Consider the following 15,496-nt stretch of genomic DNA (forward strand, 5'->3'; position numbering starts at 1 on the left):
ATGGGGACCTATTGGGATGTGAAGAGTAGATTTTAAAACCAAAAAAAGTTAAGTTAGGTTTTCCATAAAGGGGGGACTTTCCATTTTTTAATTTAATTTTCCATTTCCAACAATCGTTTTTCCCGATTATAGCGCCATCTATCCATAATTTGCAAAAATGGCTGGAATAAAAGTTACTTATTTTTACGTAAGGAATCCATATTTGCAATAAAACATAAGGGGTCCTATTTAAGGTTTTAAAATAGCCCCCGCCCAACCTTCCTGGGGGGTCGTATTTGGTGTAATTCGATAGAATTTTCAAAAATATTGAATACGTTTAATTTTCAGTTTTTCGATTGATGTTCATTTCGCAAAATGTGACGGGGTTCGTAATTAAAATTTTAAATTTACCCCCCACCGCTCTCCGTGAGGGGTCGTGTTTGGTATCGTTCGATAGATTTTTGAAAAATATTAAACATGTATTTTTTAGTTTTTCGATCTGACGTTCATATCGCGAAATATTCGCTTTTTTGAACTTATACTTCTTTAGGCGCGATTGAGATTGAGGGTGAATTTATATTGATCTGCGCGCATGCGCACACCGACAGTTTGGTATTAGTCTTTATACGGGTTCTGATTGAAATGATCTGTCAATAATTGTTCAATATGGAGGTTATCGGTAAACAAAAATGTTGTATAATATATTAGTTTTTATTGTTGTGAGGACAGAAATAAAATCAAATTTATAATTATAGTGACTTTTTAAATAGTTTTGAAAAGCCACAGGTACGTAATTCTAAATGTTTCAGTTGTATTTCAATAAAAAATTATCTTCATACCTATTTGGAAAATGTAAAGAAAATAATGTACTTACCTAGTACTTGCTATGCTATACCCCTAGTAGGCAATGCTTTAATTTACATAATCTGATTACGAACAAACTTTCTACAAATTTTCATCTAATCTATCGTTTTCTTACTCTATATATTGTTGTATTTTAATTCGACAAAAATCAAACTAATAAAAATTCATATAAACAAAATGTCAAAAAGTTGTTCAGTTTGTGTATATTCCTACATGACGTATACGCGAAAGAGGTGCAGTTTGAAATTGCTTCGACTCTCGTACGGCGGGATACACGGGAAGTAGGTTCAAGCGCAATGTAAGTTATATCATTTTTTTATTTTTTTTTATAGATTTTATGATTGTAAGTAGGTATATTATTATATAATTTTTTCAGAAAATACGTATTTAATTAAAATTTTTGGCAACAATTATTGTTCAGAAATCATTTGTGGCATTTTTCAATGTGTTTGTGTGTGTTTATTCTTTTATTTTTTTAATTTTTGGTATTGTTTTAATAAAAAATTTTGGAAAGTAGTACAGAAACTGTTTAAAGTATATTGATTTCGTTGAAATCATATAATAGAAGTATAACTTCTTACGTGCGTACAAAGTACACACATTCTTTTTTGAAACTTTTACTTGCCCAATTACTGGGCATACTTGGCCAAAATGTCCAAGTTCGGTTCAGAGCATCATTACAGGCTCTCCTGAAGATACGAAGAGGTTGAAATGGTCCATAGAGAGATGGGAATGATCTCTGAATCGAAATTAAATATTAAATGCCTTTATCTACCTGCGTTTTTACTCACGTATTGAGCACTAGGAAACAGATTTGTTGATCTTTTCCTCGTTGAATTGATGTGTTGTGGAGTGCAATTATAGGCTCCCCATGTTTCTGAATTCATCATCCTTTATTCCTTGCAAATTTTAGAAGGATGGGGAATAGGTATAAGACCGAATCTGTTTCCAACTTAAAAAATCCAAAGATTTTATTTTTAAATTTTAATATTTACCTATTTGTTTAAAAGTGGAGTCGCTTGGGTTTCGCCTTTCCAAGTATTTTTCAGTTTTTCGATCTGACGTTTATTTCTCGAATTATTCGCTTTTTCTTGTGAAATTTTGCGACTCACCGATTTTCTTACGCCCCGCTCAAATCTTCAGATTTTTGAAATATACACTCTTTTGCATGTACTTAACTTACCTTATCTTGATCTGAGGATTTCGAGTTTTTCTAAGGCTAGATTTTTTTTCGGACCCCCCTTAACGAACTCCCCTGTATCACGATCCAATATACGGTAGAGGTGCATTTACAGGGTACATGGTTTCTCCCCATGTGATAATCTGACGCGCTCGAGTAACTGCAAAAATCCCCGCTTGGGCTCCCCTACCATAATATTTAGTCGAGAAATTATTTAAATAAGTACTTGCAATCGGTGAAAGCTAGTGCACTAGTGTTTACTTTAAAAGTTTACTTTTTAAAATAAAAGTAAAATTTAGTTTAAAAACAGATAAGTTCTTATTAACTAAAATCCTATTTCTTAAAATGAAACTTAAAACTTTTGTTTTTATCGGATAATAACCTTTCCGTCACCTTTTCTGATGAAGCAATAATTTCTTTATCTAAAGAAAGACTTTCTGAAAACTGGGAACGACCCTGAACTACCAAGTAGCTACCGTCCAATATCTCTCCTATGCCATTTGTATAAATTGTATGAACGCCTCATTTTGAACCGCATCCAGGAAAAATTAGATGCAAAACTAATCCCACAACAAGCAGGCTTCAGGCCAGGTAAATCATGCACAGGCCAAGTGCTGAACCTAACAGAGTACATAGAGGAGGGATTTGAATAGAAAGAGATAGTGGGAGTGGCCTTGATAGACCTCACAGCGGCCTATGATGCGATAAACCACATAACATATGATGAACCTTGCTAACTTAGATCTACAACACTGTGCTTGACTATGACCTGGTAAATATCATTAGATCACTGTTATGTAATAGACGATTCTACGTTGTGCTAAATGGAAAGAAGAGCAGATAGAGAACCCAAAAAGATGGCCTACCTCAAGGAAGCATTCTGGCTCCGTCCCTATTTAACATATACACCAACGACCAACCATTGCACCCCCAGAGTGAGAGTTTTGTTTACGCTGACGGCCTTGGTATCGCCGTAAAGGGGAAAACACTCACACAAGTAAAGTCCACAATGGAAGAGGCTTTAAACATGATGTCAACGTACTATAAACAAAACTCATTAAAGCCGAACCCTACTAAAACCCAAGTATGTGCCTTCCATCTCAACAACCATCTGGCGCACGTAAAACTGAATGTTTCTTGGGAGGGACAACGCTTGGAACATACTGATAGGTCCAAATATCTTGGAGTGATACTAGGCCGGTCACTAACGTATAAATTCCACTCTCGGAGTACAAGATAAAACGTTTCTACGAGAAACAACCTTCTCCGGAAACTTGTAGGCAGCAAGTGGGGTGCAAATCCCCAGGTCTTAAAGTCAACAGCTGAGGCCTTATGTTTCTCAACAGGGGAATATGCTTGTCCCGTCTGGGGTAGATCTAGACACGCCCAACAAGTCACTACGGCGTTAAATGAAACATGTAAAATAATTACCGGTTGTATGAAGCCTACCCTTCTGCCCATACTGTACCGGGCAGCTGGATTCGCATCACCAGAAGACCGTAGATGCGACTCACAATATATGGAGAAGTTCAGGCAAACTTTCTGTTCCCCCTACATCCAGAACGAGCTAATGGAATGAGCCTGGACTGGAGAACCTGGCGGACACTCAACCGCATACGCACAGGTGTTGCCCCTGTAAAACAGAACCTGATTAAATGGGGCATCAAGACAGATAACGACGCACTTTGCAAATGTGGGGAAATACAGAACGTGAAGCACCTAAGAGTATGCACACTTTGCCCATCACAGTGCACCCTTGATGATTTATGGCTCGCAAATACAAAGGGTGTAGAGGTAGCCCGTTACTGGGCAGAAAAACTGTAGTCGGCTCCAGACACGAAAAAGTACATAGTACAAGTACAAGAACATAGCAAACCGTCAGTTTTTCTTTCGATATTTCCAATCTCAGAGTATTTTTAACCATAGCAAATGCATTGCAGAAGATGTTAATGTCTTCTAAAGGCAGTTACTTTCGATAATATTTATAATTTTCTCTTTAAAAGGACTTTGACCGAGATGGATGATTTTTACATACAAGCAAAACTGTCTTTAAATTAAAATATTATAGTATCGTCACTTTTTTTCTGCCACATTTTTTCTCCCACATAAATTCAAATTCTCCTGATCTAAACTACCATTCTATAAATCAATCACCGCTATAGACGTGTTCAGTCAGGAATAACAACATGTTTTAATTTCTCTAGTCAGGCTAAGGTTAAGGCCACACGGACGATAATTTACGGCGCCATAGGAGAAGTAAACCTGACGAGGCATTGGTTGACTAACTCCTATTTCATCTATAACTGGTGGTTAGTCAACCAATGGGTTTACTGCTCTTACGGCGCCGTAAATTATCGCCCGCGTGGCCTTTCGCTAAGAAGGTGGCCAGTCCGCGCGGTCCCGGCAAAAAAGCTGCTATGTCATGTTGCAGACTAGGCTGATGCCATCGCTGTAATTCCAGCATATTTAGTAGACAACCGAAATGCGAAAGATAAATTACATTATGTTTCGTTTTATACACTATGCAGTGTATGTAGAAAAAATACTGGATTTTACTAAGGTTACCTTTTTGAGGCCATTCCCCTAATAACACAAAACATTCCAGGAATGTTCCCAGAAGGTACACACAGGACATTGAAAACATTCCTGGAATGTCCCCAAAAGCACACGAACGTCCCAGGAAAGTCCCAGGAAAGTGCTTTGTCAGCATTTTAAACATTCCTTGAATGTCTTGTTGGAACATTCCATGAATGTCTACGAATGTTCTTTGAACATTCACAGTATATTGTTTAGACTGAATGTCTTGTTGAAACATTCCATGAATGTCTACGAATGTTCTTAGGACATTCAAAGTATATTTTTTAGACATTCTCTGAAATATATCGTCAGTGATGTAACAATACCTCCTATATGTTTTTTCATAAGTTTTGCAGGAGGCGAAAAACATTTTTTAAGGTCACCTCCTGTTTTCATACGTAAGTTTTGACTTGTTTTGTAGTAAATAGATAGTTGAATTTACTACAAAACAAATCAAAAAATATATGAAAACAGGAGGTGGGCCAAACAAGTTTTTCATCTCCTACAAAATTCATGAAAAAGCAGATAGGAGGTATTTTCACATCACTGACGATATACCAGAAGTACAGTAGGAAAAATGAAAGAATACCTATGAACGAACATATAAAACACGCTGTATTTTCCTGTCACTGTGTCACACAAAAAACTGGTCAGCGCAAGTACATGCAATAATTATTGTTACATGTACTTGCACTGGACAATTTTCTTTGTGACACGGTGACAGGAAAATACATCGTGTTTTATATGTTCATTCATGGGTATTCTTTCATTTTTCCGACTGTATATGTAGACATACCGAATAATACATCCTTGATAAATATAAACATTTTTATTGCACAAAATCTTGTCATATATTTTTTTCCATAATCATCACTACGATGACGATTCATTGTATTGAATTGTACATTACAATTACAATCTGGTCATAACTCTGACCAATGAGCAATTTTAATTTAACTTAAATTACTACTGTCTCTTAAAATGAAGAGCTTACCCCATATTGCCTCTTATCTAATCAACAGGCACACAAGCACTATGCTCTGCTTTTCTAACGACACTATTCTAACATACACAGGCACACAAGCATTATGCTCTGCTTTTCACTATCACCTATCACTCAAACTAGTTCAAAAGGCTTTGTCCTCTTCAATCTTCTAGTTTGCCCAGTAGTATCGAGGAACTGGATTTCCTCAATATTCTTGTAGGTACTTACGAAGTTGTTGCTTGTGACTTCCAACTTTACTCCAACTTTAAAAACAAATCCAGCTATAAAATATTTATGTGCCTGAAGGCTTTTGTATGCTTTCACCTATAATATCTATAATAGTAATTTGGTGGAATGCACTTTATGGTAAAATCCAATTCTGACTGAATTGTATATGGATCTAAATCCTCAATTATTTTCAGCTTCAATAAATATCTAAAACAATAAAAGAAATAATGTTATTGCTTGCAAAATTCATCAGTATTGATAAATATCAGAGAAAAATGAACAGTAAATAAAAATTGTTTCCCCTAACTTTCTCCAACATCTGGAGTTTCCAATAATAATTTCCTTAAATAATCACTTTGCATTGTGGTAAAGGTTATAAAGTTCACAAAATACAGCAAACGAAATCCAAATGAATCCAAAATAGACAAAATACGACGATAAAAACAATGAAATGAAATGATATTACAAACATAACCTCTGTAACTGTAACCTGTATGCCAACCAGAATCAGAACCAGAAGTCACGTGGTTTGGATTGCCTAAATGCATATACACGCGCGGCAAATTTGAAAATGAATGCAAATTGAATAGTAAATGGCCTCTCTTAAAATATAGGACATTGTTAGTATGTTCATAGAATGTCTTGTAGTAACATTCCACGAATAATTTAATCAGATGTTCACCGAATGTTCCTTAAATGTCCAGGACATTCAAATATTAATAGAACTTTGATAGTACATTTCTGGAATGTTTTGTGTTGTTAGGGTCGTACATGGAGTGCAATAAAGATTTTGAATTAATAAATCAAAAAACACGAGTGGAACTTCCAGAACAATGACAGGAAGTATTCCGAATGGCAAGAAAGAAACCCTCTCCTTTTCAAGTGGAAAACGTTAACCAAACATACTTACTTCAGAACATAGACAACATTCTTGAATGAGTTCTCCTCATTATGAGGAGAACGATATCGTGCTCATCAAATAGTACTAGAAGGAAAAGCAGAGAATAAGAGAAGGCTAGGACGTAAAAAAACAGTTATGAAATGCTTCGCAATGCTGCTAAAAACAAAATAATTTAATCCTGGCTATCTACATCTCACCTGACAAGACAATCTAGGGTGGACGTAGAAAGAAGAAAAAGAATTATTTCTGTTTTTGCTTGTTATATTTCTTTTATAAACATCTTATATGAATCTACACTTGTCTTGTACTGTACAAGAAACAAATACTTGAATATACCAATTTTGCACCAATTATTTAGCAATATTTTAACTACCCCCACGATATTACATGCAATAAACTATTCGCGTACTTTAATATTATGCATTACCATAATACTTATGTAAAATGTAATAATTAACAGCGAGATTTGCCCTCAGATACGTACAGGATTCTTTCCCTACACAATGTTAACGTTTCTTGCCCTTCAATAAAATTTCCATAGCCCCACACACAACATAATACTTTAATGTCACGTACAGAAGCTATTTAGCGTACCTTAAATGTAGTGGAAACATACAATGAAAAGGAATGTTAATTACATCAAACTGGCGACAAAAAACGGTTGAAACGTCACCACTAGACCTTTCAACTACGACATTTTGTCCACAACAGCCGCTGAATAATAAGCATAGGCTTTGTTCAGAAATGCCATATAAAAAATATTTTGAGATAACACCTGGCAATTTATTTTTGTCTTTAGATTGTCGATTTGTACAGCTTTAAAATACATTATTACTATTTTGAATTGTAATAATTTTAAACAAGGAAACCAAAAATATATTAATAGGGAACTTGCATAAAATTTTAGATTCGAAAAAAATGCTATAAATCACAACAGAACATAATTTAAAACATACACTTCGCCAAAAAAGTATCGCATCACCTTAAAAATGGGACATTTTTAATGTCTTATATTTCCTAAACCTGTTCGATTTTAGTGATTTTTTAATGTTATAGCTTTACCGGTTGTAACAATGATAGTGTGTTTTTTCCTCAAAGTTGGGAACGCCCTGTGGAATATTCTAGCGTATATAAAATATTGAAATTAAAACTCAACTGTAACCTTAGGCCATCTAAACATTTTGCTTTTTGATTAATTCGCTTATGTTGGATAATAAAAATGTTAACTACTTTAACAACTAGCCATGTTCTTTATCAATACAGGGTGTTTCTAAATAAGTGCGACAAACTTTAAGGGCTAATTCTGAATGAAAAAATAATGACCGTTTACTTTATAAACATGTGTCCGCAAATGCTTCGTTTCTAAGATACGGGATGCTGAATTTTTTCTTACAAACTGACGATTTATTTATTGTTCTAAAACCGATTGAGATATGCAAATGAAATTTGGTAGGTTTTAAGAGGTAGTTATTGCGCATTTTTTGATATACAATTAAGAATTTTATATTCACCATTGGCGTGCGTACGGTTCATATTACCCGGTCATATTACCCGTATGCACGCCAATGGTAAATATAAAATTCTTAATTGTACGTCAAAAAATGCGCAATAACTAGGTACCTTCGGAAACGAAGCATTTGCGGACATATGTGTATAAAGCAAACTGTTATTATTTTTTTCATGGACCCCTTAAAGTTTGTCTCATATATTTAGAAACACCCTGTATTGTCTAGTTGTTAAAGTACCTAACTATTGTCTAGTTGTTAAAGTACCTCTAGTCAATGCTAGTTGTTAAAGTACCTAACTTTTTTATTATATTATAGTACACAGGGTGTTCCAAACTTTGAGAAAAAAACAGACTATCATTGTTACACCCGGTATATAATGACATTTATCTGTTTAGCAACAATATTATTACATCCATATTCTTGAAGAATAAAGCTATAACATATTAAAACAATCACTAAAATCGAAAAACAGGTTTAGGAAATATGAGACATTAAAAATGTCCCATTTTTAAGGTGATGCGATACTTTTTTGGCGGAATGTATTAAACGGTTGTAGCGAACGGTTGTAGCTCAATAATCGAAATGCGCGTGATTTAAGAGTTTATTCTTAGAGTGTATACGTTATATGAATTATATTCGTGATACGATATATTTTAATATCTCCCAGCACTTTTCTCTTAAGATGAATCAATTAGAGGGTTGTTTGTGGGTGAAGGGGATGAGCTCAATAATTGGAACTATATAACTTCGAAAGCTCATAAATAGCTCGTAATTCTGCCCCAAAGAACGATTCAATATCCCTATATTTAAGCACTGGAGCCCCCCCTACCCCACCACTAAAACATTAAATTCCTGCCCAGTGTAACGAGTTTAAAATTTTTAATATCAATATGAAAGCTCATAAATCAGCGCTATTTGTTTTTTAATTTTTGTAAGTGGTGAGGGGGGAGAGCAGCTCAACACGGGTGTTGGGAAAATTTCGCGTAGACAATAGTCAATAACTTTGATGATTTGACTCATTGTATATCCTCATTTTCTGATTTAAATCTTAATAATAAATCATAGAAATTTAAATTTATATTTCGCTTAGACCTGTTGTTATGAGTATGCATATCTGAACGATGCTTGCGATCTTTAATTGAATTGGAATTCAATTGATCTTTTTGTAACAGATACAAAATAATTTAATATCTATTTGCCGATTTTTTGATTGAATATTTTACAAACTCCACACTTAGTGTGTGGTTATTAGTCCTTTTATTGTTTCTTGTTTCGCTAGTATCACTATTATTCCCAGCTTTTCGTGACCTATTTTCCACTGACCACTCCATATATTTTATATGAGTTCGTAAATATATCCCTTCGTTTATTGTCTGATTTCTACACTTTTCACTGTGAATGTAAACAAATATACTAGCTAAATATTATAGTACTGTCGCCAGTGGGAGTACAACGGCCTCCTTAACTCAGATGGACTTACCCAAGTTTTTTTTATGTATTTTGACCCGTAGAACACGAATCTTTTGGGTAACAGTCGATCCGGATATCGATAAGATTGTTATAAACGAAGAACTTGAGGAATCACATAACAGCGATTTTTCGTAAAACAAAACATTGTCTTGTACTTTTTGGGTCATTCTAAGCAAAAAATGTTTTTACAAGTTTTTTCGTAGGATGTATAGTTTTCGACATAAACGCGGTTGAACTTTAAAAAATCGAAAAATTGCAATTTTTGAACCCAAATAACTTTTGATTGAAAAATAAAATAGCAATTCTGCTTACCGCATTTGAAAGTTCAAGTCAAATTCTATCGGTTTTGATTATTTTAATTGCTAAAAATTAATTTTTTTATTGTTAAACAAAGCTATAAACACATAGAGATTGAATGATGTTTTCAATGCATTTCCCATTTGAAATCGAACGAGTAGGCGCATACAGACAATTTCTACGTATATTACGTACATTAAAACGCATGCATTGGCACGGGAAACACTATGTGTTTATGGCTTTGTTTAACAAATAAAAACTTAATTTTTAGCAATGCAAATAATCAAGATCGATATTTGACTTGAACTTTCAAATGCAGTAAGCAGAATTGCTATTTTATTTTTTATTCAAAAGTTATTCGGGTTCAAAAATTGAACTTTTTCGATATTTTGAAAGTTCAATCGCGTTTATCTCTAAAACTATGCATCCTACGAAAAAACTGGTAAAACCATTTTTTGCTAAGGATCACCCAAAAAATACAAAAAAAAAATGTTTTGTTTTGCGAAAAATCGCTGTTATGTAATTTCTCAAGTTCTTTTTTTATAACAAACTTATCGACATCCGGATCAACTGTTACCCAAAAAATTCGTGTTCTACGGGTCAAAATACATAAAAAAACTTGGGTAAGTCCATCTGAATTAAGGAGGCCGTTGTACCCCCCCTGTCGACAGGACTATTACAGCTATTTTCCTAAAATTAGTTCTTTTATGCAGTTAATGGACCTAATTTCTCTAAAGTTTAATAATAGGTGTAAGTAAATAATTGTGAAACAAAATTATTAGTAAACACTGCTTACCTACCTTTTACTAAAGTTTAGCCAGGTATTTGTTCAAATTCAAATTAATTAGTATTAAGTTATAAAATGTTTGGGTATTTTATAAATTAGATGGGTACATGGGTCAGTTATACAGGGTGGACCAAAGAAATGAGTCTACCTGGATATTTGGCAGTATTTATTAGATTTTAAGGAAATGCCGAAATAGGTCGATTTTTATTTTTATATTGCAATTTTTTGGCATATATTTCATACTAATGACGTCATCCATCTGAGCGTGATGACGTAATCGATGATTTTTTAAATGGGAATAGGAGTCGTGTATTAGTTAATTTAAAAGGGGGTGTTCAATTATCTATTCAGTAATATAAACATTATTATCATTATTTATACAGGGTGTCCAAAAGAATATTTTTTTAATTAAATTAATTGGTGCAAAAAGACTAATGTATGTAATTTATTTGATGTTTCGGCATTTCCTTAAAATCTAATAACTACTGCCAAATATCGAGGTGGACTCGTTTCTTTGGTCAACTCTGTATTACCTACGTATTCATTTATATGTTCTTTATCAAAGCATTTAGATTATTTTAAATTATTAACTATTGTTAATTGTCTACATGTTTTTCGAGTTATTTATGTGTTTCGAGTTATTCAAATCTAACATTGACAGGAAGCTATTATAGGATAAAACTCAACGAGGAAAATAAAATTCCTGTAGCTGGCAGTAGGTATACCATAAATCATAAATCACAAAAATACTAGATCCTTTGTAAAAGGTGTATTTAAAAGTCCCTAAATAATGGGGTACATCACATAACAGAACGTTTTCGGATTAAAAAATCCATCATCGGTGTCAAATAAGCCCTAAAATAAGTACATATTACCTAATTAATTAAGAAAAACGTGATTTGAAATATTGAGGTTAACTTACAGTCATACTTACAATAGTGTCCATGCCTGAGCAACCAAAATGTTTTGGGTAAAAACCCTTTAAATGTTGAAAAGTATTATAATTTACTACATATTGTTGATAAAATTTTGTGATGTTGAAAATATTGCTGAATGGACATGCTTCTAAGTTTATTTTATATTAAGTTGCCTTTCAACTCCAATATGTGAGATTTCAATCCTCCTTACATTTCAACCACGTCGGAAAAGTTCTGTGTTGACCTGGGTAATATCCAGGAATATTGGCAACATCACAAAATTTTATCAACAATATGTAGTAAATTATAATACTTTTCAACATTTAAAGGGTTTTTACCGAAAACATTTTGGTGGCTTAGGTATGCACACTGTACCTCTTGCATTTTTAACCTTAGTCAACATAGTCAACTTAGTTAACAGTTATACTTATTTTAAAGTTTTTTCAACACTGATGATGGATTTTTTAATCCGAAAACGTTCTGTTATGTGATGTAACCCCTTATTTAGGGACTTTAAATATAACTTTTATAAAGGATCTATTAGTATTTTTTTATTTCTATTGTAGGATGTTATAAATTAAAGGCTATAAAATAAAATAAAAGAATAAGTATAAAAAACACTTTATTTTAATATTCTATAAACACTATAAATCGATAATTATGGCACTGGCGCTACCTCTGGGCAGCAAACTCCAGCATATCTGAAAATACGAAAAAACATTATTATTATTAGACAAACAAAAAATATTTTTGGATTGTTTATAATATTGCTTTCTTCTTTTACTCCAAGAAAAGACGCATTTTGGCTTGCAATTTGTTCGTCCAGCATGGATTTACTTGAAATTTTCACAGAAGGTAGGGAATAGCCCAATGATCATTTTCTATATCACGCCTCTGTGCTCTAAAACCTTGAGGGTGGTTGCCACCCCATCTCGGGGGTGGGAAATTTTTGTTACATTCAATACAATTACCCAAAATTCAAAACAAGACGAAGATGACATCGATCTCGATGATGATGACTAAAAAACTATTTGTATTTGTATTTTTATTTATAAATTCGTATTTTTGTGTAAAGAAATATTTTTTTACGTAATTCTGCGTTTTTTTCTGTATAGATCTATTAAATTATTTAAGAAAATTTCAGTGTTGTTAAGGGTGGTTTCTAAGAGTTGAAATATTATGATATTATATCCTAAAGCATAAAATAATTATTATTTAACCAATCAAAACCAAATTTTACCCATATTAAGGTTTATAATGTTTTTATATAATTTTAGACAATAAGGGGAAGTTTACACCCCTAAAAATTATCAACGCTCTTAAGCATGATATAGAATATGAAGTACAGGGTGAGATGATCCTAAACACAAATGTTTATGCACATCGATGCACGCCGAAATTATTATTTTAGGAAAAATAAATTCTTTGTATATAGTGTCCTGTAAATTCCTGTCATCCAACAAGGGTGGATTTAGAGGTTGAAATATTATTATATTATATCCTAAAGCATAAAACAATAATTATTTACGTAATAAAAACCAAATGTTGACCATATTAAAGTTTAAAATGTTATTTTATAATTTTTTACAATTAGGGGTAGTTTTCACCCTTAAAAACCAAAAGCGTACAGCGGCTCAATATAGAAAATGAACTAGAGGGTAAAATGAATCTAGTGCCAAATTTTTGTACAAATCGATGCTGGACGAAAAAATTTCGAGGTTTTGCCATTTTTTAGCTTCATTTTCTGGTCTCTTTATGTTACTATCCTAACGGAATTTGGCTACTATCAAAGCAGCTCTTATTTTTACAAATGTTCTACCAGTCAAAAAAATTCAAACAGTTTTTCTCTTCTTCTTCTTCTTTTTATGGTGCCTATCCGTTCCCGATGTTGGCGATCAGCATGGCTATCCTAACTTTGTTGGTTGCTATTCGGAATAGTCCGGTTGTCGATCTGTTGAATCATTTCTTCAGGTTTTGAAGCCAACATATTGTTCTTCTCCCTGGTCCTCTCCTTCCAAATACCTTGAACTGAAGAATGAGTTACAACAAGCCATATCTCTGTTCATTCTTCGTAACATGGCCAAAATATTCTAGTTTGCGCTCTTTGATGGTGTTAATTATCTCGCATCCCTTGTCCTTTTTACGTAGGACCTCAACATTAGTCACACGATCCAACCATGAAATTCTTAAAATGCGTCTGTAACACCACATCTCGAATGCTTCGAGTTTTCTTCAAGAAATCTTTAGAAATTTTGCTCTTCTTAGATATAAAAAATAGAATTGAGAAATGTTTTTCCCATTGCACAGTTGCCATCTAACTGTCGTCATGTAGAGACACATCAACTCGCTTTGCAACCCACGTGATGTGGAATGTCATACTTTGCCAAAGGGCATAATTCTTTATAAATACCATCCATCCTATAGAATTTTAGTAAATATGCGATTATAATATTAGTCCAGAGAAATAAGGTTTTTGTCGGGACACTTGAGCAGCCAGGTTGCAAATAGATTTTTTGGGTAATATATACCTAATATATTATAAATACAAAAATTCCCGTCACAGTTCGGACCAGAAACTTTTTCCGTTTAAATCGCTACAGGTAAAAATAGGGTAATTAAATATCTTATTTATAATATTATTCTTTTTGTAGATGAGCCAAGGTATAAAATGGCAATTTTTGAATTCGTCCGATCCTTTTTTTGTTTCGGAAAGTGCAAAATAAAACTAAAATTTCAAAAATAAAAAATGCGCTATAACTTTTGCGAAAATGGCCTTAAGACTTTCATATTGCACGAAAAGTTGAGTCAAACATTTCATATAATGCACAAAAAATTTTAAGACGATTCGTCAATTAATATAAATTTTATTCAATTTGTTTATCGCAAAGAGCTTTATTTTCGCAATGTTATTGTTCAGAATATAATAATGACATAGCAATTCTGTGGAAACCACATGCAAGAATAATACTTATATTTTTAAAGTGTTGAAAAAATCATTGAAAAGTCGTTTTTATCACTCCGAAAAAAGTTTAGTAAAATAGAGTCTTTGTGGCTTCTAAACAATTTGAATAACTTTGTTAATATTGACTATAGAGTAAATCTAGTTTAGGATTTCAAAAGTTGGTATTTTTATAAGAATTTTTAGAAAAAACTTTTTGCCTAGGTTAATTAGGTTCAAAGTTAACCACTTTTATTATTTAATTCGCAGTTACTACTATATACATCAAATTCTCCTGTAACAGTGTTAGTTACCATACTACTCCGAAACGGCTGGGCCGATTTTTATAAAATTTTACACGTTTATCCTGTAGGATATTGAAGAGGTTTTAATCTATTTTTTATACCCATAAGTTATAAGGGGGTTGCCCCCCTGACATTTTTTTTATTTGTTTGGACAAAATTATGTACCTTAATTTTATATGATGTAGAATTAAAAAATACATACAACCTTTAATTTTCACTCTTCTATCACCAACCCCTATTTGTTAATAGCCATCTATATCTAGCGGTAGCGGGTAGGAACTCTTTAAATTCTTGAAGATATTCCTATGAGGGAAATTGAATCAATTCTTGCCCTCCGCAGATTCTGGGGGTTTCCTGACCCGGGAAACTAGTACCTGTTTAGGGTCCCTTGTCCAGGGTTACGGATGAAGTCCACAACGGCAGCCATTGCGGAGAAGCGGAAGCGGCAGCCATTGCGGTACGGTACGGATGGCGGAAGTGGCAACCCTTGATTTTAGGGTTACTATAGAATCAAACCAAACCTGCAGCGTCTGATCCAGAATGGGCGGCTGCAAATAGCG

The 15,496-nt window shown here is 33.4% G+C and overlaps 1 protein-coding gene across 2 annotated transcripts in view; it reads right to left on the bottom strand.

The window, feature by feature from the left end:
* Positions 1-12,298: 12,298 nt before the first annotated feature.
* LOC114324545 (inter-alpha-trypsin inhibitor heavy chain H4) overlaps positions 12,299-15,496 on the bottom strand; it is an 83,937-nt gene continuing 80,739 nt past the window's right edge. For both annotated transcript variants that reach the window (XM_028272399.2, XM_028272398.2), the window contains one exon: positions 12,299-12,394. In XM_028272399.2, coding sequence (XP_028128200.2) covers positions 12,352-12,394 — 43 coding nt within the window. In that variant the 3' untranslated portion in view covers positions 12,299-12,351. The remainder of the gene's footprint in view (positions 12,395-15,496) is intronic.

This window comes from Diabrotica virgifera, chromosome 8 (assembly GCF_917563875.1).
Source record: "Diabrotica virgifera virgifera chromosome 8, PGI_DIABVI_V3a".
In the NCBI taxonomy this organism is placed as follows: Eukaryota; Metazoa; Arthropoda; class Insecta; order Coleoptera; family Chrysomelidae; genus Diabrotica; species Diabrotica virgifera.